This window comes from Saimiri boliviensis, chromosome 2 (genome assembly GCF_048565385.1).
Source record: "Saimiri boliviensis isolate mSaiBol1 chromosome 2, mSaiBol1.pri, whole genome shotgun sequence".
Taxonomy (NCBI): Eukaryota; Metazoa; Chordata; class Mammalia; order Primates; family Cebidae; genus Saimiri; species Saimiri boliviensis.
The window spans coordinates 126,538,077-126,561,753 of record NC_133450.1 but is presented as its reverse complement, the minus strand read 5'-3'; the positions used below and the strand labels follow the sequence as shown (position 1 = coordinate 126,561,753).

The window sequence follows — 23,677 nt, the reverse complement described above, 5'->3', positions numbered from 1 at the left end:
CCTGGGCGCGTGCTGCCATCTGCATCCCTCACTCACCCCTGGAACCTTCCGCTCAGCCCCGCTGTGGATGGAGACCTTGGCAGGTTTGACCTCTGTGTCTGCGCCCTCACTGAGCAACCCTCACAGTCACCTGGGCTGCATGTTCTTAACATTTCTCTATTTTGGTCTCCTTGTCACTGACAGCTTTGTAGAACTGGTCAGGACTGTGAGGCGAGTGCCTGCCTCTTCCCATTTTTCCACACAGTCTCCACAGGCCTCCCTGTCCCCACCACGACCTTTTTTTTTTTCCATGGTCAACTCCCCACCACACACACAGCGTCCTCCAACAGGACTCTGCTTCCTCAGTTCTCTTCCGCCTCATCAGCAGCAGGATGAAGGCAGGGATGTGGATGTGTTACCTGTCCTCTGGGGCTCACAGGCCAACAGAGGAAATGGGCAACGTTTCTGGCTTTCAGCCCAGGGTTAAGTGCTACGAAACAGGTATGAATCCTGAGTTATGGAAGCCAAAAATCAACAGTGAAGGCTTCTCATGGTGTGGGGAAAGTCTAGAAAGGGCATGGAAGCCACAGCTCAGGATCAGAAACCCAGCCAATTCTCTGCCAAGTAGCCCCTCATTCTGACACAGTGTGGAAGCCCCCTGGAGGCACAGCCTAAGCCAGCACTTATGACATGTTTACTTCCTCTCTAACCATTCTAATATACTTTAAATGAGATATTACGAATCTATAAAGATTCTAGCATCTTTCAGTATGACCCTAAAGAAAGGCATAAAACTTGTGCACTTAAAAGATTACCTCCTCACAATTAAAGAATCTGACCCAATTCATTTGGTAATTAATTTTATTGATTAAAGTATTACAAAGTTCTACTTTTCATTTTTTCATGTACAATGTATTGAAATGAGCTAAACGAAACCATTTATAATATGAAAAGACATTATTACATATTAGCAGGGTGATGTTGCTTCATAATCATGTATTATTCCTACTCCTAAGACACAAGTCTGTATTACAGAATCACAGCTATCGCCTGTGCCTGTTGGGATTCTTGGGTGGTAACAGAACAGTACTGGATCTGCGGGTCAGAGACTAGGAGTGCTGATCCAATGAGGTTTGGGGCTCTGAAAGGGAGGAATGAGGAGGTGTGCCGGGACACGCAACAGCCAGTTCCCATAAAACTTGGGAAACACAGATTTCCCAAAAGGAGGTTCTGACATAATTTTTTAGTTACTTTTATGAGAAAATTTAAAAATAAATGCATTGAAATGCTGATTAGAGAGAGAAAATAATTTAGGTTGCATTTTTAAACATAGTTTTCTTTTTTTAAAGTTATTGTATGAAAGGTATTAAACTATAAAAAATTATGATGAATATATTGGCAGGTAAGATTTGAAGAAAAGTTCTTTCAGAGAAGAATAAATGACATGGCAATTAAGCTTTAATAATATATTACTTTTAAATAGACATACACATAAAAATACTTCATGTGATTCATCTCAGATTGAACATTCTCTTAAAAATTAGAAGGGTCGGCCGGGCGCGGTGGCTCAAACCTGTAATCCCAGCACTTTGGGAGGCCGAGACGGGTGGATCACAAGGTCAAGAGATCGAGACCATCCTGGTCAACATGGTGAAACCCCGTCTCTACTAAAAATACAAAAAAAATCAACTGGGCATGGTGGTGCGTGCCTGTAATCCCAGCTACTCAGGAGGCTGAGGCAGGAGAATTGCCTGAACCCAGGAGGCGGAGGTTGCGGTAAGCCGAGATCGCGCCATTGCACTCCAGCCTGGGTAACAAGAGCGAAACTCCGTCTCAAAAAAAAAAAAAATTAGAAGGGTCTAGCTGGCGTGGTGGCTCACGCCTGTAATCCTAGCATTTTGGGAGGCCAAGGTGGGTGGATCACCTGAGGTCAGGAGTTCAAGACCAGCCTGGCCATCATGGTGAAACCCTACCTTTAAAAAAATAAAAATAAAACATTAGAAGGATCTAAAATAAACATTTTTAAATGCAGGGCATTTTCAGTAAAAAGAGTTCATGAAAACCTCCCATCCCCAGCAGGCATGGGGCAAGAGAGCTTTTGGCAGGCCATGGTGGCCAAATGGGATTATTTCCTGGAAGACTGAGTCCTGTAATCCACTTGTGGCTCTGTAAATGTACCCAGGCTCCACATGAACCTCAGAAAACTTGGAAGCCACTGTGTCCCCAGATCTCACTCCCGCCTGATAAGGGTGCTGCCACAAGACAGAACAGATCAAGAGGCACGTGGAAGAAAATATGAGCCCTCCAGGAATTTCAGTAAAAACCAGCTGTGATTTGAGAGTGAGACATGGCTTTCCTAACTATAGCTGGTGTGTGTGAATTCTTAAAAAATTATAGCAGCAGCACTGTCACTGTGAGTGAGAAATGACACGGTCCATTTGGGAAAAGTCGATTTTCTTCCTTACATCACATTCCAATTTCCATTGCCAATTAATAAACCACATCCCTCATACTGAACCTTCACTTAGCTTTTGAGGAAAAAGTGCATTGACTTTTTTTTTGAGGCAGCCTCACTCTGTCGCCCATGCTGGAGTGCAGTGACACAATCTCAGCTCACTGCAAACTCTGCCACCTGGGTTCAAGTGATTCTCTTGCCTCAGCCTACCGAGTAGCTGGGATTACAGGTGCCTGCCATCATGCCTGGCAAATTTACGTAGTTTTTAGTAGATTTGGGGTTTCACCACCTTGGCCAGGCTGGTCTTGAACTCCTGACCTTGTGATCCACCCGCCTCAGTCTCCCAAAGTGCTGGGATTGCAGGCGTGAGACACTGTGGCCAGCTAGTGCACTGACTTTTTCTCCTGCTATAACCTATTCAGAAAGCCGAGCTTGAAACTGCTAGGGATCTGAATCATTTCGAGAGCATGTGGAGAGGGGGTAAAGGGAAATGTGACTTGAAATAGATATTTGGTATCCAACATCAGCTGTGATGAATCCTCCCGGCTGCTTAGGAGAGCCTGAAATTAGAATCAGAGGACAAATGAACATGTTCTGCTTTAATGCTACCTGAAAGTCAAGGCAAAACCCAACTATCTCTAGTGAAGAACTCCTTGCACAATCACGTGAAATGACATATATGAGAGCTTTTTAACAACGGTGCAATTCCAAAGTCTATCCAGGGCTTGCAGATCAGCTCCATGAACAATTAACTTGCTCTGTTTCACTTCAGAAATTCATTTCCCATGGGATGAGCTGACGATAAATCTGTTTGCTATTCAAATCTGTTCTCATGGCATAATTCTAAGGTCAAACATGAGTAGATTTGAAGTATTCCACTTCTATTGAATCCTTTCCTCTTCATTCATAGGTTTGCAACCTTTTTGGTCTCAGGACTGCTTTATACTAAAAAATTACCAAGGTCCCAAAAGCTTTTGTGTATATGAGTATGACTATTGGCATCTGCCATATTAGTAATTAAAATGATTTATTAATTCATTAAAATAAGCTCAGTACATGTTAAACATAAGTTTCCAAAACAAAGACAATTTAGTGAGAAGTGGTATTTTCTATTTTTGCAAACCTCTTTAATGTCTGACTTTAGATATGATTCTATTTTCAAATATATAACCATATATTATATATGCCATATTTTAATATATGCTATAGTATATACATATCATATATTACATATCTGCTTCTGCATTCAATCTGTTGTGATATGTTATTCTGGTTAAAGTACATGAAGAAAATCCACAGATATCTATTTAGAAAATCCATAGGTCTGTATTTAGAAAACTGAAGTTTTCAGACCCTCCTGAAAGTGTCTCAAGGACTTCCAGGGATTCTTGAGACAGACTTGGAGAACTGCTGCCCTAGAGTTCATTAGGGGAGAAACTTTAGGAATTACATAAGAAAAAATGGTTATGCAAATGATTTTAAAAGAAAAATGGTCTCTGTTTCCATTCAGCCTCTGCCCACTTTTACAGTATTCAAAGATCAGTAAGAAATAAGACATGTTGGCCGGGCGCGGTGGCTCACGCCTGTAATCCCAGCACTTTGGGAGGCCGAGGCGGGTGGATCACGAGGTCAAGAGATCGAGACCATCCTGGTCAACATGGTGAAACACAGTCTGTACTAAAAATACAAAAAATTAGCTGGGCATGGTGGCGCGTGCCTGTAATCCCAGCTACTCAGGAGGCTGAGGCAGGAGAATTGCCTGAACCCAGGAGGTGGAGGTTGCAGTGAGCCAAGATCGTGCCATTGCACTCCAGCCTGGGTAACAAGAGTGAAACTCCCTCTCAAAAGAAAAAGAAGAAAAAAAAAAAAAGAAATAAGACATGTTGAAGAAATACAGCAAGGGAGTCATGGTTTCGGTGTTTTTATTCCCTTCCTACTCGGACTAAGGTGGATTCTGAAAATTTTCACAGGAAAATTTCCTGCTTACTTTGAGATGGGTGCCTTTCATTTGTATATGTGGGTAAATGTACTTTAATTCTGGATTTCTATTTTTTATTATTTTTGAACAGTCCTTGCAAATCCTGGATTTCTATAATGTTAATGAAATATCAACATCTTATACAATAGTTAGGAGATAAAATTAAGAGGCACAGCCTTAAGAATCTCACCTGTACTTTGCGAACAAAGGATGGAGTCACTCTCTTCTCAAAGTCATCTATAGGTGTGTATGAATTAAGGATCTTCATGATCTGCAAACATTACACAACATTGTATTAGAACATGCAAAATAATAACTCTGTTCATAAAATAATTGTTTTGCTCATTGGGAACCATTGGGAAGCACAGGTGGTTCTTTTAGCCTATAACTTGGCTCTGGAAGCCTGTGTTACCTATTTCCCAGAAAAGACAACACGAGGGAAAAGGTGCCACAGGGAGCAAAGGCCAATCAGACAACCCTATAGTAAGAGGGGCCTCTCTCAGCCTCCCCACCTCCCATGGGCCCGCCCCTCCACATACACATTTGTGAGTTTAGTGGGCAGGGAATGCATCACAGACATTTGTCTGTATGTGTGTGCGTGATTTTTTTTTTTTTTTTTTTGAGATAGGGTCTCCCTTTATTGCCCAGGCTGGGGTGCAGTGCCATGATCATGGCTCACTGCAGCCTCGAACCCTTGGATTCATGCGATCCTCCTGCCTCAACCTCCCGAGTAGCTGGGCGCAAAGGTGTGTGGTATCACACCCAGCTTTTTTTTGTTTTGGTAGAGATGGCATCTTGCTAGTTGTGCAGACTGGTCTCAAACTCCTGGGCTCAAGCAATCCTTCCACTTTGGCCTCTCAAAGTGCTGGGATTACAGCTGTGAGCCACCTTGCCCAGCCCATTTCTGTGTTTTTAAGACCTAGAGTTAGTATTTAACAAATATTTATTAGATAAAAGGGCGGGCCACGGGTGATAGGTATGCTCCTGAGAGAACAGACAGAATCAGGGTGCTCACAGCTGGCTAAGCCAAGAAAGGTAATGCCCACTGCACTGACGTGTCAGCGAAGAGCCAGGGACACACTAAGCAAGCCTGGTCACCTGCACAGCAGACAGTGAGGTGCAGCGTTCATAGATCTCTTTGGCATCGCTGTCTGTGGTCTTCTTGACCTGAAGCAACCAGGCTGCCTGAGAGAGGGGCTCCAAAGTTTCCTTTGCTAAGCTGTTCTGCAAATTCTTATCTTTAAGCCATTCTTCTAAGTAGCTGATATTGCACCTGGAGGGAAAGGCAGAAAAACAGAGAACACTTTAGAGAAGGGTGCCAGGTCCCCCTTTGTGTTCCGAGGGGGTACCAGAGTTCGGTGAGTTTCTCATGTGTAAAGTGAGGAGGTTGGACCGATGATCAGCTCTCCTAATCCATAGTGCTAAGACTCATGGTGGATCTAGGCTGAGGGGCTGGAACAACTATAGATATTGGGGAAAATCTGAGCAAAGAACAGTGATTGTAATCATTTATGAAACAGAATTTGGAAAATCAATTAAAGGAAAGAAACAGCAATATTTGAAGAAAAGACCTCCATATGTATAAAAAATTGGTTTCCTCTTCCTGAACTGGCAGAAATCTTTCAATCAGTGAAAGCTTTCTTTCAGGCAACTGCAGTTTTTATTCTTATTTCTGTCACAACCCAAAATATCCATCAGCTGATGAATGAATGAACAAACTGTGGCATTATCCATACAATGGGATATTATTCAGCAATAAAAAAGGAATAATGTGCTGCTATCTCCCACATAGATGAACCTTCCAAACATTACGTAAGTGAAAGAAGCCATCCACAAAAGATAACGTTTTATGATTCCATTTATTTTTAAATGTCCAAAATAAGCAAAAAAGGTAGAGAAAGAAAACACAGTAGTGGTTTCCTAGGTTGGGCGGGGCAGGGAGTTGGGGTGGGGGATGAGAGTGGCTGCTAATTGCTGTAAGGTTTTGTTCTGGAGGGATGAAAAAGTCCTAAAATTACATTATGGTGATAGTTGCACAACTATGTAAATATATCGAAACAAATTGAACTATACACTTTGTTATTTTTGAGACAGAGTCTCCCTCTGTCACCCAGGTTCAAGCGATTCTCAGGTTCAAGCGATTCTCCTGCCTCAGCCTCCTGAGTAGCTAGGCTTACAAGCACCTGCCATTATGCCTGGCTCATTTTTGTATTTTCAGTAGAGGCAGGGTTTCACAATGTCATCCAGGCTGGTCAACTCCTGTCCTCAAGTGATCTCATCCTCCCAAAGTGCTAGGATTGTGCAGGTGTGAGCCACAGTGCCCTGCCTGAACTATGTGTTTTAAACAGGTAAACTGTATGGTATATAAATTACATACCAATGAAAAAATGCTAAAAAAAAAATGAGTGTTGAATAAAGTGATCTTTAAAGCTCTGGGCCGGGCACAGTGGCTCACACCTGCAATCTCAGCACTTTGGGAGGCCAAGACAGGCAGATCACCTGAGGTCAGGAGTTTAAGACCAGCCTGGCCAACATGACGAAACCCTGTTCTCCACTAAAACTACAAAACATTAGCTGGGCGTTGTGGCATATGCCTGTAATCCCAGTGGAGGCTGAGACAGAAGAATCACTTGAACCTGGGAGGCAGAGGTTGCAGTGAGCTGAGATTGTGCCACTGTACTTCACCCTGGGTGACAGAGTGAGACTGTCTCAAAATAAAGTCAGTCAGTCCCAGCTCTGACTGTAAGGACTACCAGTGCCCCATGTGAGTCTTCTTTATGGTTGTAACGTTTGGACAGTGATGCTGAATTAATGTATTCCACAGGACAGTGGGTGTGAGAAAATAGCTCCTGCACGGGTTCTCACCTTCCTCCATTTTTGCATTGTTACTTTTGTCCCACTAGTTTGAGTTCTTATTACTTTTAGTTTTTATTACAGGTTTCTAATGGGCTTCCCATCGTAGCTCTTCTAATTCATCCTATTCAAATCTGGGCGCAGTCCTTTCTAAAATCTGAATTTTGAGCATGTTAATTCTCCCACTCAAAGATGTGCGGTGGGGTTTCGGTTCCTGGTGAGGTGGAGTAAGCACACTCCTAGGCTGTCCCACTGAATGCAGCTAGAAAGCCTGGACGGAATGCATTGGGCAGCTATTTGAGGATTTGGAAAAGCAAATGGTATCTGGTGTATTGGGGAAGACGACCGGAATCTGAAGTACTTCCAAATCAAAAGTGAGATTGATTATCAGTCTTCCCCTCTGCTAGTCCCTGGCCTCAACTCACCAGTTTGAAACTCAGAAGTAAGCATCAATGCCAACAAAGACCTCCAGGGGGAGCCCTCTCGTTCTGGCTCATGGAACTGCAAAGGGGCCTCCTAATGCTCAGGGAGACAGGAGAAATGTCCTTTTTCCCTCCCGTTTTTCTCTATTCTCTCACGCTCAAGTTCCAAACAATCCCATGTCGACAGCAGCGTTGGCAAAGGAGGCCAGGAGGAACCTAAAACTCGAAGAGAAGGGACACTTCCTTTCCAACTGGAGGAGCTGTGGTTCAAGGTTCTCTCTTTGCGCTCTCACTCTGGGGCCCCAGATGGGGACATCTGCATAAGTACACTGCAGAGCAGGTTAGGGAAAGCTCCAGGTTTCTAGCTGAAGCACCAAAAAGGGGGCAGAAAGTAATAGGAATGCTGCAGAAAGGGAGGAGCCCGGGAAAGTTGAGTAAAGCAGTTTGTTAAAGTTCTTTATTAACTCCTGGGTTTATCCCTGAGCCCATGCATGAATCTGACCCTAAACAGCATACACAGACTTTCAGGACTGAACTATGAAACACATCGTTACCCAAGTTCCAGGCTGGCCACTGTTTCGCACACAGATGAAACAGACCCAAAGAGCACCTCAAAACCCTTACACATGGAAATGATATGAGAACCACAAAACATACAGGACGGTCATAACTTGCAGCCTGGACCCAAGTGGGTTGCTCACCTGATGAAAATATCGACATTCTCTACATGATTTAAAGGCTTGGAGTCTTGGCTGGGCACAGTGGCTCACACTGTAATCCCAGCACTTTGGGAGGCCGAGGTGGGTGGATCACTTGAGATCAGGAATTTGAGATCAGCCTGGCCAACATGGTGAAACCCAGACTCTACTAAAAATACAAAAATTAGCTGGGTGTGGCAGTGGGTACCTGTAATTTCAGCTACTTGAGAGGCTGAGGCACGAGAATCGCTGGAACCCAGAGGTGGAGATCGTGCCACTGCACTCAAGCCTGGGCAACAGAGCGAGACTTAGTCTCAAAAAAATAAAATAAAGACTGCATAATACAGTATTTTAAAATGTCCAATATACAATTCAAAATTGGCATATGAAGAACCAGAAAGTTCTCAACTCGCGTTAAACAGAACAACTAATAGGAGTCAACACTGCGATGACCCAGATATTCACATTATCTGATCAAGACTTTAAAGAAGTTATCATAAAAACAATCTAGAAAGTAAAGCCAAACTCTCTTGCCATGAATCAAAAGACATAAAGTCTCAGAAAAGAAACAGAAGATATAAAGAAAACCCAAATGGAAATTTTAGAATTGAAAAATACAATAATAGAAATAAAAGAATAGAGATGACAGAGCAGAGTCAGTGAAATTAAAAGGATTAATAGAGATCATCCAATCTAACAGCACAGAAGAAAAGAACTAAGAAAAGGAACAGAACTTTAGAGACCTGTGGGACAATAATGAAAAGTCTTTTTTTTTTTTTTTTTTGAGACGGAGTTTCGCTCTTGTTACCCAGGCTGGAGTGCAATGGCGCGATCTCGGCTCACCGCAACCTCCGCCTCCTGGGCTCAGGCAATTCTCCTGCCTCAGCCTCTTGAGTAGCTGGGATTACAGGCATGCGCCACCATGCCCAGCTAGTGTTTTGTATTTTTAGTAGAGACGGGGTTTCACCGTGTTGACCAGGATGGTCTCGATCTCTCAACCTCGTGATCCACCCGCCTCGGCCTCCCAAAGTGCTGGGATTACAGGCTTGAGCCACCGCGCCCGGCCAATAATGAAAAGTCTTTAACAACTGATTCATGGAAGTTCCAGGAAGAGAAGACGAAGAGTATGATACAGACAAATATCTGAAAAAATAGTGGCTGACAATGTACCAGATTTGGTGAATGGCCAGATTCAAGAAGCTCAGGAAACTCCAAAGAGGCTAAATCTAAAGAAATCCACACCCAGACACATCACAAACTGTGGAAAACTAAAGACCAAAAAAAAAAAAAAAAAAAAAAAAAAAAAAATCTTAAAAGCAATCAGAGAAAAATTATGCATTATTTATGGGGAAACAGTAATTCAAATGACTGTGGATTTCTAATCTGAAACCACAGTGTTAGAAAAAAAAAATTTTTTTAAGTGGTGAAAGAAAAGAACTGTCAATCTAGAATTCCTCATCCTACACACACGCCTTTAGGAATAAAGGTAAAATGAAGACATTTTCAATGGAAAGAAAACAAAGAAGTTATTGCCAATGAAGCTGCTCTAAAAAGAAGAGAAATTATATCAAAGCGAGACTTGGAAAAAAAATGAGACTTGGAACATTAGGAATGAAGAAACAACAGAACTGGTAAATACCTGGTTGAGTACAATAGACTATTCTCTTATTGAGTTCTTTAAAATGTGTTTAATGGTTGAAAACTAAAATTATAATATCGTATGGTAGAGTTTTTGATGTATGTAGATCTAATATATAAGACCACTACAACATAAAGCAGGGCAGCCAAAGGGGCCTATGTGCTGGTAAAGATTTCTACAGTCTACTTGATGTGGTAAGATATTGATTCTAAACAGACTGCGAAGACTTAAGTATGTGTACTGGAATCCCTAGAGCAACAACGAAGAAAAAAAAAATAAGATACAGGTCAGGCATGGTGGCTCGCACCTGTAATCCCAGCACTTTGGGAGGCCGAGTCAGGTGGATCACGAGGTCAGGAGTTCGACCAGCCTGACCAACATGGTGAAATCCCATCTCCACTAAAAATACAAAAATTAGCTGGGCATGGTGGCACATGCCTGTAATCCCAGCTACCCAGGAGGCTGAGGCAGGAGAATCACTTGAACCTGGGAGGCGGAGGTTGCAGTGAGCCAAGATCACACCACTGCACTCCAACCTAGGAGACAAAGTGAGACTCCGTCTCAAAAAAAAAAAAAAAAAAAAAAAAGATACAAAGGGATAATACTTAAAAAAATACCTAAGTTAGAAAAGGATACTAAAAAATTTCAAATAACCCAAAAGAAGCAGAAAAAGAAAACTGGAGAAATGAAAACTGAAGGAACAAATAGAAAATAAGATAGTAGTTCTAAATATAAATATTATATTACATTAAAATGATCTAAGCGTCCCAATTCAGAAGGATATATTCCAGCCTGAGCAACATAGTGAGACCTGTTTCTACAGAAATGGCGTATGCCTGTAGTACCAGCTATTGGTGGGGCTGAAGAGGGATGCTCGCTTGAACCCAGGAAGTAAAGGCTGCAGTGAGCCATGATCATACCACTAGCCTCCAGCCTGAGTGACACAGTGAGACCCTGACTCCAAAAACAAAAACAAAATAAAGAAGCAGCAGTATAGATTGTCGGGTTGGATTAAAAAAAAAGATCCAAATATATGCTGCCTAGAAGAAATTCACTTCAAATATGATATAGGTAGGTTAAAAGTAAAAGGATAGGCAAATATGTATACTAAAGAAACACTAATCAAAAGAAATTTGTAGTGGTTATATTAATTTCAGACAAAGTAGACTTTGGGGCAGGCAGAGAAAATTACCAGAGAGAGATAAAGAAGGACACTATACAATGATAGGAGAGTATATTCACTAAGAAGACAAAGCAATTCTTTTTTTTTTTGTTTTTTTTTTTTGAGATGGAGTTTCGCTCTTGTTACCCAGGCTGGAGTGCAATGTCACGATCTCGGCTCACCGCAACCTCCGCCTTCTGGGTTCAAGCAATTCTCCTGCCTCAGCCTCCTGAGTAGCTGGGATTACAGGCACATGCCACCATGCCCAGCTAATTTTTTGTATTTTTAGTAGAGACGGGGTTTCACCATGTTCACCAGGATGGTCTCGATCTCTCGACCTCGTGATCCACCCACCTTGGCCTCCCAAAGTGCTGGGATTACAGGCTTGAGCCACCGCGCCCGGCCGACAAAGCAATTCTTAACGTGTATGCACCAAACAAGAGTTTAACATACATGAAGCAAAAACTGAGACTGAGAAAAGAAACAAATTCATAATCACATGTGGAAACTTCAACATGCCTCTTAGTAAACAGAACTAGTAGAACAATATCATGAACAAACGGAGTCTAATTGATGTTTATAGAACCTTCTAGCCGACAACAGTAGACTACATATTCTTTTCAACTGTGTGTATAATGGTCACAAAAACATACCATATTCTTGGTCATAAAAGCAAATCTTCACAAATTTTAAAGAGTTTAAATAATACAAAGTATGTTCTTTTTTAAAGAAACATAAAAATATTTAGAGGTTTTTTATTTTTAAAATAAAACTGGGAAAGTCCCAGGCAAAGTGAAATGGTCAGTCCATAAACGTTCCAGTCCATTATCACAATCTATGGTATATTTCAACCTGTATGCACTTGAGATTTTTCTAACTGTGATAAAAAGGGTATAACATAACATTTACCATCTTAACCACTGTTATAGTACAGTAGTGTTAACCACATGCACACTGTTATACAGTAGATCCGTAGAACTCTTTCATCTCATAAAACTGAAACTCTATACTCACTGAATAGCAACTCCGTTTTCTCACTTCCCAAATCCCCTAATCACCATTCTACTTTCTGTTTCTAAGCGTTTACTGAAAAAGTGTGTTATATGGTCATAATGAAATTAATCCAAAATCAAAAACAAAGATAACAAGAGAGTCTCCAAACACTTGGAAGATAACATATTATAAATAATCCACGGGTCAAAGAGTAAGCCTCAAGAAGATTAGAAAATATTTAGGATGGAACAAAAATGGAAAGAAAACATATGAAAATTTGTAAGATGGAGCTAAAGTAGAATTAAGAGAAAAATATATAGTATTAAATGCTTAGAAAAAAAGGGCTCAAAGAAAATAATCAAAGCTTCTACCTTCAGAAACCAGAAAGAGGAGCAAAATAAAACCAAACTAAGCAGAAGCAATGAAATAACAAAGACAATATCAGAAATCAATTAAAAACAAAAAAATTCTGGGGGTGGTGGCTGGCACCTGTTATCCCAGCTACTCAGGAGGCAGAGACGGGAGTATCACTTGAGGCCAGGAGTACAGGACCAGCCTGAGCTATATAGAGATACTGTATCTCAAAAAAATTTTTTTAATTAGCCAGGTATGACGCTGGGCACAGTGGCTCATGCCTATAATCCCAGCACTTTGGGAGGCCAATGTGGGCGGATCACCTCAGGTCAGGAGTTTGAGACTACCCTGGCCAACATGGAGAAACTCTGTCTCTACTAAAAATATAAAATTAGCCGGACATGGTGGCACATGCCTGTAATTCCAGCTACTCAGGAGGCAGAGGCAGGAGAATCACTTGAATCTGGGAGGCAGAGGTTGCAGTAAGCTGAGACTGCACCATTGCACTCCAGCCTGGCAACAACAGCAAAACCCTGTCTCAAACAAACAAACAAAATTATCCAGGTATGGTGGCACATGGCTGTAGTCTCAGCTACTTTAGAGGCTGAGGCTGGAGGATTGTATGAGCTCAGGAGTTTGAGACCAGACTGGGAAACACAGTGAGACCACTACATAAAATTTCATATGGAACCAAAAAAGCATCTGCATAGCCAAGACAATCCTAAGCAAAAAACAAACAAACAAACAAACACAAACAAACAAACAAAAAAACAAAGCTGGAGGCATCATGCTACATGCTAATAGACTTCAAACTATACTACAAGGCTACAGTAATCAAAACAGCATGATACTGGTACCAAAACAGACATAAGAGACCAATGGAACAGAACAGAGGCCTCAGAAATAACGCCACATACCTACAACCATTTGATTTTTGACAAACCTGACAAAAACAAGCAATGGGGAAAGGATTCCCTATTCAATAATGGTGTTGGGAAAACTGGCTAGCCATATTCAGAAAGTTGAAACTGGATCCCTTCCTTATACCTTATACAAAAATTAACTCCAGGTGAATTAAAGATTTAAACATTAAGACCTAAAACCATAAAAACCCTAGAAGAAAACCTCAGCAATACCATTCAGGACGTAGGCATGGGCAAGGACTTCACGACTAAAACACCAAAAGCAATGGCAACAAAAGCCAAAATGGACAAATGGGATCTAATTAAACTAAAAAACCTCTGCAGAGCAAAAGAAGATAACATTAGAGAGAAAGGGCAACCAACAGAATGGGAGAAATGCAATCTACCCATCTGACAAAGGGCAATTATCCAGAATCTACAAAGAACTTAAACAAATTGAGAAGAAAAAAAACAAACGACCCCATCAAAAAGTGGGCAAAGGATATAAACCGACACTTCTCAAAAGAAGACATTTATGCAGCCAACAAACATATGAAAAAAAAGCTCATCATCACTGATCATTAGAGAAAGGCAAGTCAAAACCACATTGAGATACCATCTCACACCAATTAGAATGGCGAGCATTAAAAAATCAGGAGACTGCTGATACTGGAGAGGATGTGAAAAAATAGAAACACTTCTACACTGTTGGTGGGAGTGTAAATTAATTCAACCATTGTGGAAGACAGTGTGGCAATTCCTCAAGGACCTAGAACTAGAAATACCATTTGACCCAGCAATCTCATTAATGGCTCTATAACCAGAGGATTATAACTCATTCTGTTATAAAGACACATGCACACGTATGTTTACCTCGGCACTGTTCACAATAGCAGAGACTTGGAACCAATCCAAATGCCCATCAATGACAGACTGGATAAAGAAAATGTGTTGGCACATATACACCATGGAATACTATGCAGCCATAAAAAAGGATGATTTCATGTCCTTTGCAGATACATAGATAAAACTGGAAACCATCAACCTCAGCAAAGACACAAGAGTAAAAAACCAAACACCGCATGTTCTTACTCATAAGTGGGTGTTAACAATAAGAACACATGGACACAGGGAGGGGTACATCATGCATCAGGACCTGTCAGGGGGTGGGAGGGGAGGGGAGGGATAGCATTACGATAAGTACCTAATATAGATGATGGGGTGACGGATGCAGCAAACTACCATGGCACGTGTATACCTATGTAACAAACCTGTATGCTCCACACATGTACTCCAGAACTTAACATATGATACCAATAATAATAAAAATCAATGAATCAATGAATTCAAAAAGTTGTTCTTCGAAAAAAATCAATACAATTAATAGACCTCTAGCAAATCTGACCAATAAAAAAACAGAAGACATAAATTACCAGTATCAGGAATGGAAGACAAATATCACTACCGATCCTGCAGAAATTAGAAGGAGAAGAAGGAAATATTACAAACAGTTCAATGCACATAAACTCAACAAATTAGGTGAAATGGACCAATTCCTTGAAAACCACAAACTACCAAAACTCAAATAAGATGAAATACATAACCTGAAGAGTCCTACAGCTATTAAAGAAACTGAATTCGTAATTCAAACCTGTTCAAGAAAAATATCTGTAGTGGCTGCCTCTGCTGAGGGACTAAACATGCATTTCTCAGCTGGGCACAGTGGCTCACGCCTATAATCCCAGAACTTTGGGATGCCAAGGCGGGCAGACTGCTTGAGCTCAGGAGTTCAAGACCAGCCTGGGCAACATAGCAAAAACCTGTCTCAAGCAAAAGTATAAAAATTAGCCACGTATGGTGGCACTTGCCTGTGGGCCCAGCTACTTGGGAGGCTGAGATGGAAGGATCACTTAAGCCTGGGAGGCGGAGGCTGCACCATTGCACTCCAGCCTGGGAGTGCACCATTGCACTTACCCACAGAATAAGACCCCATCTCAAACAAACAAACTACAAACAACAACAAAAACCATGCATTTCTCACCTTAGCATTCCACTCTCTTTCTAACCAATTTTCCCATCATTCCTGGTGTGCTGCATTCAAACGGGGCTGTTCGTATCCTGCCTTCAGTTTTCCATCATTTCACCCTGTAATTCTCGGTCTGTTGAAATCCTACTTGTTCTTCAAGACTCAAATCCTTGACTTTCATATTCTCCCCAGATTTCCTCAGCCTGCATTATTCTAGTTCGTAAGAGAACTGTCTCCATGAGACACTGGGCAAAGCAGCCACAATGGAAACTGCTGCAAAAACGTTCATGCGGTAATAATGAGATAAAGTTCCATTCCACCTGAGGCATTATTTTTGTAATTCGTGACTAGGAACTAAAAATAATTAGGTAGTAGGAAAATCTTTGTATCTTCCCAGGAACTGCTCTGCTTCATAATACCCAATGAAACCAAAGAGCTGATCATGTTTTACTCTTTGTCCTGGCACCTAGGAAGCCCAGAGCCAGTTTTCAAGCTACTCTGCCCACTATTTATAGTTTTCTACTTGTGTTCATGTTTTTATTATATTATTGCTTGTGTTTTCATTGTAAAGCCACTTCAGATTCTTTGTAGGCCTTGCTATGGCAGGCACTTAACAAATATCCAAATGAATAAATGAAAGCCTGTAAAATGCACATGCTACTCAGAGCACAGCACTGTCAAAGCATTACTTCTCTGATGGCCACTTCCACCTGATAGAAGGGAAAAAGTACTGGGTACCTCGAGGGGGCAGATGTTTGCCTGTCCTCAAAGAAGTTGTTTTAAGACCTAAAGTCATGAGTCTTCCTCATGATCCTTTTCACTCTTGTCTCTACTCAGTCTTGGGGGACCCACTGATGGAGTGAGAATTGAGTTTAGCAAAGGCTCTGATGTGTCTTTACTTTAGGGCTGAAACCTCCCACAGACGGCTATAGGATATCTGATTGGAGCTTGAGAAATAAGCATAACTTTCATTTCTCAACGAAGAGATAAAGATCCACAAAGACGAGTCCTGAATACTCTTTCCTAACTGAAAACCACGTCCTGGTGTCATGGGAATTTGTGGGAATGGTCTGTGGGGACTGACTGCAACTCCAAGTTGCACTAATGCTAGAAAGGGTGTAAAGGATGCCTCTCACATTTATTTTTTGACTTAAGATCCTTAAATTAAAAAAAAGTTTTAATTTTTGTGGGTACATAGTAGGTATACATATTTAGGGGGTACATGAAATTTATTTCGTTTTTTTGAGACAGAGTCTTGCTTTGTCACCCAGGCTGGAGTGCAGAGGTGCCATCTTGGCTCACTGCAACCTCCGGCTCCCCAGTTCAAGTGATTCTCTTGCCTCAGCCACCCGAGTAGCTGAGATTACAGGCATGTACCACCAAGCCTGGCTAATTTTTTGGTATTTTTAGTAGAGATAAAGGTTTCACCATTTTGCTCAGGCTGGTCTTGAACTCCTGACCTCAAATGATCCACCTACCTTGGCCTCCCAAAGTCCTGGGATTACAGACATGAACCACTGTGCCTGGCCCATGAAATGTTTTGATAAAGGCATGCAATGTAAAATAAGCACTTCATGGAGAATGGGAAATCTATTTCCTCAAGCATTTATGCTGAGTTACAAACAGTCCAATCACACTCTAAGTTATTTTATTTTTTTATCATTTATTTATTTGAGACAGAGTCTCACTGTGTCACCCAGGTTGGAGTGCAATGGTGTGATCTCGACTCACTGCAACCTCCACTTCCTGGGCTCAAGCAATTCTCCTGCCTCAGCCTCCTGAGTAGCTAGGATTACAGGTGTGCACCGCCACGCCGGGCAAATTTTTAAATTTTTAGTAGAGATGGGGTTTCACCATGTTAACCAGGCTGGTCTTGAACTCCTGACCTCAGGCGATCCACCTACCTCGGCCTCCCAAAGTGCTGGGATTACGGGCGTGAGCCACCATGCCTGGCCTCTTAAGTTATTTTAAAATATACAATTAAATTATTATTGATTACAGTCACCCTGTTGCACTATCAAATGGTAGGTCCTATTTATTCTTTCCACCTTTTTTTTGTACCCATTAACCAGCCTCTGGTAACCATCCTTCTACTCTCCATCTTTATAAATTCAATTGTTTTAATTTCTAGCTCCCATAAATAAGTGAGAGCATCTGATGTTTGTTTTTCTGTGTCTGGCTTATTTCACTTAGCATAATGATATGTTCTTTGTCACCTTCCCTTACATCATTACCATCATCACTACCCCAAGTTCTCATAACAGATACAGGTATTGAATTCTTGCACACATTATAAGAAACTTAAATATCTATCCCATTTTATGTGTTTTCCAATCACTTGATCAGTGTTAATTCAAACAGAAGCTCAGGGTCCATGGTCTCTCAATTAAGAGATAACAGACACACCTCAGAACTAGATTACCAAGTGTTCAGGATGAACTCCAAATGCCTTAGCCTGGCATTCCAGACCCTCCCAGTCTGGATCCACCTACCTCTCTACCCTGGTCCTCCTGCTCCCCACACCAGCCTCTGCTTACTCCACATGCAGCCTGAGCAGGGGTCCCCACTCCCTCTCCCCAATGCCTCTGACCATGTCTCTTGCTTGGAACGTCTTCTCTGTTTCCTGTATCACTCCAGGCATAACTCTCTGGCTTCCCCAACTTTTCTGTCTGCAGTATCTCTCCGCTCTGATGCACTTCCTGCAACACTTGTTTGCCTTCAATTATTATTTAGCTGTTCTGAGAGCCTCAAGGGCAGGGATCGTATCGATTTTTCCTTGTTCTGTGTTCTCTGCCTGGCAGTGCTATTGAGAGAAGGCGGTCACTACTGGTTGAGTGCATGATCATCCTAGAGGGCCAGAATTTAAGATACACAGTTACTGGTTCTCGGTTAAGGTGGCTAGGCCAGCGCATCACGTTGGCACGGGGTGGCGCAAGGTGGGTAGGCCCTGGGCGCCAGCATCCCAGGACGCTGAGGCTGACTCGAATATCCCCTCAACAGTAGGGCCTAAACGGGGGTCTGACGCCACCGCAGGGATGGTCAGGCGTGCGTGGCCTCGGATTTTAAGAGCATCCTTTCTGCTGGGCGCTGCCTGAGCGGCGGTTGATGGGTTTTACCTGATCTGCATCCCTTTTCTGCAGGAGCACATGTCCTTGCGCAGGAAGAGGCTGTTCAGCGTGACGGCCCCGATCAGGAAGAAGAGCTGCTTCACCGCCTGCCTCGCGAGCTCTGGGTCCAGGCCGTTCTGGCACATGGTGCTGTAGAAGTAGCTCAGCTGCTGCAGGACGGAGGTCATGGTGTAGGTGTCCGTGTCATCGATGCTGGAGGAGCGCTTCCGGAGGCCGGTGGGCTTCAGGCCAGAAATGCCCTGCAGGCTCTCGTACTCCAGCATCCCCGGCACTGCGGAGAGACGGGGAGGCTGCGCTGACACGCCAGGAGACACGCGCGGAACGTTCCTGACGCTCTTCTGGCTGTTTCAGGAGATGGAACATTTTTCTACAAGAGTCGGGGGATGTAGTTGTGATAGAGGAAGCAAAAGAATCGAGGGTTTGGGACACCAGGGTGTGTCGGGGGTAGGGATGCGCAGCTGTTTCCCGCGGGGCTGCAGCTCTAGGTTTGAAGCAGCATTTTTTTCAGCTTCACAGGAAACAGAACCGGTTAGCATGACAACTCATGGCCTGGGCATTAAAGCCTCAAGTATTTAAATTTCAGGAAATTAAGGAAAGTATACAATAATTCAGATGGGGCTTTAGGATTTCAAAAATACTTAGCTAAGCCAAGAAGTATAAGGACTACACGTAATAGTCGTGGGAGAAGTTCTCCCAAGTTTTTTTCTTTAGGATAAATCATCCTTCTGGAAAGAAAACTACCAGCAGTGTACTATTATTTATGGAATCACTTTAAGCAAGCAAAGAATTAAAAGGTAAATATTTACATGATTATATTTCCTTGGCTTTTTAAACAATGTTACACATAAGCACACATTACACATAGCAAGTTTATGTTTTAAAAAGTCTTAATGTTACTATATTTTTTGGTGATCAATTCTCTTCTTACCTATTATGGGTTGGATATTATTTTCCATTATGATAATAAATTGATGATATATTCGTATAGCCACATCACTGAGAATCTGTCTGTATTCTGAAAGGTCAAAATTGTTCAAGCAGTTCTTATTCTGTTGCGGACTGTTATGCTTCATGAATTCCTAAAAGTAATAGTAAACATGAAATATAAGAATACAAACATGTAGGAAATTAATAGAATAATCAGCTTCTACTGTAACTCTTTTACCTTAAAACTTAATGTCTGATTTATATCAAATGAGTTCGTGATGCTTGGGGTAGATGCTTCTCTAAGAAAAAACTGCACTGATTTCCTATACGATTCCAGTCTGTCATAGTGTCACTGTTCCAACCACTTCCCTACAAACATTGTCCCTGGAAGCTATAGATTAAGTGGAAAAACTTATAGAATGCCCATGGAAGTGCATAGGAAAACAAAACTGCAGAGCATCCAAGGAAACAAACTGCTGTTAAAAGGAAGATACAATAAATGAGATTCATAACCTTATAATTACAGGTTACAGACAAAGTTGAAATATTTTTAAAGTCTGTGTTAAGGACTGAATGTTTGTGTCCTCCTAAAAATCATATGTTGAAGTCCTAACCCCTTAGCGTGGCTGTATTTGGAGATGGGGCCCTTCGGGAGGTAATGAAAGTTAAATGAGGTCATAACGATAAGTCTGTGATCTAATAATAACATTGGTGTCCTTATAAGAAGAGACACCAGCCACCAGCTGGGCGTGGTGGCTCATGTCTGTAATCCCAGCATTTTGAGAGGCAAGAGATCAAGACCATGCTGGCCAACATGGTAAAACCCCGTCTCTACTAAAAATACAAAAATTAGCTGGGCATGGTGGCACACACTTGTAGTCCCACCTACTTGGGAGGTAAGGCAGGAGAATCACTTGAACCCGGGAGGTGGAGGTTGCAGTGAGCCAAGATTGCGCCACTGCAGTCCAGCCTGGGTGACGCAGCGAGACTCTGTCTAAAAAAAAAAAAAAAAAAAAAGATACCAGATAGAGCTTGCCCTCTCTCTCCCCCTCTCCCTCTCCCTGACCCAGGCACTCAGGAAAGTTCCTGTGAGGACACAGGGATGGAGAAGGTGGTTGACAGCAAGCTAGGAAGAAAACTCTCACTAGGAAGTGACCATGCTGGCCCTCTGATACCAGATGTTTAGCCTCCAGAACTGTGAGGAAATGAATCTGTTGTTTAAGACACTCAGCCTGCGGTATTTTGTTGTAGTAGCCTTAGTCAACTAATGGAATATGTTTAACATGTTCCAAGAGACTAAAGAAAAAGAAAACATTAAGAATAGGACATTATAAGGCTGGACGTGGTGGCTCACGCCTGTAATCCCAGCACTTTGGGAGGCTGAGGCAGGCTGATCACTTGAGATCAGGAGCTCGAGACCAGCCTGCCCAACATGGTGAAATCCTGTCTCTATTAGCCAGGTGTGGTGGCGCATGCCTGTTGACCCAGCACCTCAGGAGGCTGAGGCAGGAGAATTGCTTGAACCCGGGAGGCGAAGTTTGCAGTGAGCTGAGTTCGTGCCAGTGCACTCCAGCCTGGGAGACAGCTTTTGGATAGGTCAAAACATAATTAATTGTGAACTCTAATTGTGAACTATAAAAGTTTAGAAGAGAGTATCTTCATGATCTCAGGGCAGGGAAGAATTTATTAACAAGACACACATCATAAATGAACAGGATTGACAGTTTTAAGCATATCAAAATTCAAAAACTGTCTGACAAGGGACTTCATAGAGAAAATTAGAAGCTAAACTACAGTCTATGCATATTATATAAAGACCTCCTACAAGTCAGTAACAACAAAAAACAACCCTAAGAAAAAGAAAGGATGTGACTAAGCAATTCAAAAGGAAACTCAAATGACCAACAAACATATAAAATCATGCTGGACTTTTCTAGAGACCAGATAAATGTAATTTAAGTCAATAAGATATAACTTTATACCCATGACGCTGGTAAATAATAAAAGTGTTGGTCAATACCAAGTGCTGGTGAAGGTATGAGACAATGGAAGCATCAAACACTCCCAGTGGGACTGTGAGATGGTACAGCCGTTTTGGAGAGCACTGAAAACTAAAGCCACTTTGCTACTTTAGTTCAATGAAATTTTTCTCTAAGAGTATTTGAAGGTGGAGACCTCTTTTATGACATCAGCCTCCTGGAAGCAGAGTTGGAATGGCAAAGGAAACATATTTATAGATTATGGAGGAACAGTTAGAGTCCTGTAGAGAGAACAACTGTGAAGAAACAGGCGTTTGAAACCAGAGGCTGTATTTTAGAGTCACAATGCTAAAAGTCTTACAAACAGAAGGAAACTTAAAATTCATCTTATCTACCTATTGATTTAAAAGCAATGGAAACCTAGGAAGCTTAGCACTGAGCCCCAAATCTAAGCTGCTTCCAGAAGTCACTTTCCTGTGGTGTACACCCAAGAATCCAGCCGATAATGTGCTGTTGGCTTCCTGGGTGAAGATAATAGAGGCTCAGGAGGTTTAGGGACGGTCAGCACAAAACAACAAGCAGGCAGGCGCCCCCTACCTCTTCTCCGCTGTACTGCTTCAGGCAATTGAGGAAATGACAAGTGTTGGAAAGCCAAAAAGACAGCATCTCAAAGTCTTCTAAATGTTCCTTAGAAAAATAAGAAAAGACAAAATCGGACTTGATAACTTGTGCCTCTGAGCATCTTACCTGTTTGGTTATTTGTAGCTTTTGACCAAAATTAATTTTTCTTTTATTCACTAAAGCCTTTGTCCAATTCATACTCTGATGATAACAGCTTATATTTATTTAGCAGGTCACAGTTTGTAATGTTTCTGTACATTTTGTGTCACTCATTACGAAGTGTGAAGTGGGCCCTGAAGGAATGCAGAAGTGTAAGTTTCACTTCTTTCTCCCCGGAGTTCACACTCTCACTGGCAAGATAGATAGAGCTCAGAATGTGGTCAAGTGCCCACACGATGGCTGTAGACTGTGCCACCAAAGCTCAGAGGACAGAGAGAGAGGATGGGGAGGTGGGGCAGCTGAGGAAACTTCAGAGAGGCAGGAGGTCTAGCCCTTGAGGGAAACGGGGGGAGAGACAAGAGCTCAGGGCTAGGACTGTCGCGGAGAAGGCCTCCACTTACAGGGGAGGAAGAAGGGGAATAACCAGAGAAGGCAGAGGTATACAGTGATCAGACGGGGAAGAGGAAAACAGGGAAAATCCTGGGATTTAAAAGACAGGGGAGGAACCTTTCAAGGAGATGGTGCTAATGCTTTGGCCAGTTTAAACAGAATAAAAAGTAAAGAAACAGGACTGGTTTTAGCAAGAGGAATTACGAGTGATCTCTCTGTAGAGTGATGGGTTCAAAGGCAGATTACAAGGAGTGACAAAGAGAACTGGTGGAGACCACTGGTTTAAGCACTTTGGCAGTCTGGGGTGGAGGGAAGGGAACAGTGGCTGAAGAGGGTATGTGGGCACATCGCTGTAACTGCTGTGTGCTGGAGGAGGGAGGGGCAGGTCCTGGGCACAGGCAAAGGCAGAGGGAGGGGGCCACGGAGAAGTTGAGACTGATGGTGCTGGTAAGAAAGGGGTTCTATAGGCCTCAGGCCATCCATTTCTTGGTTTATGAATATTTAGCTGAACACCCCAGAGCAGCAAAGGGAGACAAATACTGTGTGTCCTGGGCTGGAACACAATGCCAGCTTATCTTAAGAAGAACCAATTTATGCAAATATGGACAGGGAAAACATCAATTTATGGGAGCTCTTCCAAAAACACTGGTGGCTCCTGTGAAAACAGTGACTATGAAGTATCCAGCACCAAACAAATGTGAATTTTCTATTCCTAACTCCAGATAAATAATGAATTCTTGATATTTCTGGAAGGAGAGGAGAATTACCATACTCTGACCTCTCATAAATCTAGTTTTAATTTTTATTTCTTCCTAGAGTTTGTTCATTTATTTATTTATTTTTGACACAAGCTCTGGCCCTATCGCCCAGGCTGGAGTGCAGTGGTGTGATCTTGGCTTACTGCAACCTCTGCCTTCTGGGCTCAAGTGATCTTCCCACCTTAGCTTCCTGAGTAGCTGGGACTACAGGTGCACACCACCACACCTGGACAATTTTTGTATTTCTTGTAGTG

At 42.3% G+C, this 23,677-nt stretch overlaps 1 protein-coding gene across 6 annotated transcripts in view; it reads right to left on the bottom strand.

The window, feature by feature from the left end:
• MYO5C (myosin VC) overlaps nucleotides 1-23,677 on the bottom strand; it is a 115,684-nt gene that overhangs the window by 7,242 nt on the left and 84,765 nt on the right. For 4 of the 6 annotated variants that reach the window (XM_003941618.4, XM_010352388.3, XM_010352386.3 and 1 more), the window contains 6 exons: nucleotides 22,093-22,182; nucleotides 19,518-19,668; nucleotides 18,578-18,860; nucleotides 5,511-5,685; nucleotides 4,603-4,683; nucleotides 827-2,994 (listed from right to left, as the gene is read on the bottom strand). In XM_003941618.4, the coding sequence (XP_003941667.1) occupies nucleotides 2,842-2,994; nucleotides 4,603-4,683; nucleotides 5,511-5,685; nucleotides 18,578-18,860; nucleotides 19,518-19,668; nucleotides 22,093-22,182 (933 nt within the window). In that variant the 3' untranslated portion in view covers nucleotides 827-2,841. Of the gene's footprint in view, nucleotides 1-826; nucleotides 2,995-4,602; nucleotides 4,684-5,510; nucleotides 5,686-18,577; nucleotides 18,861-19,517; nucleotides 19,669-22,092; nucleotides 22,183-23,677 lie in introns of those variants that run through there. The other 2 variants (XM_074394234.1, XM_010352387.3) reach the window with 2 other exon arrangements.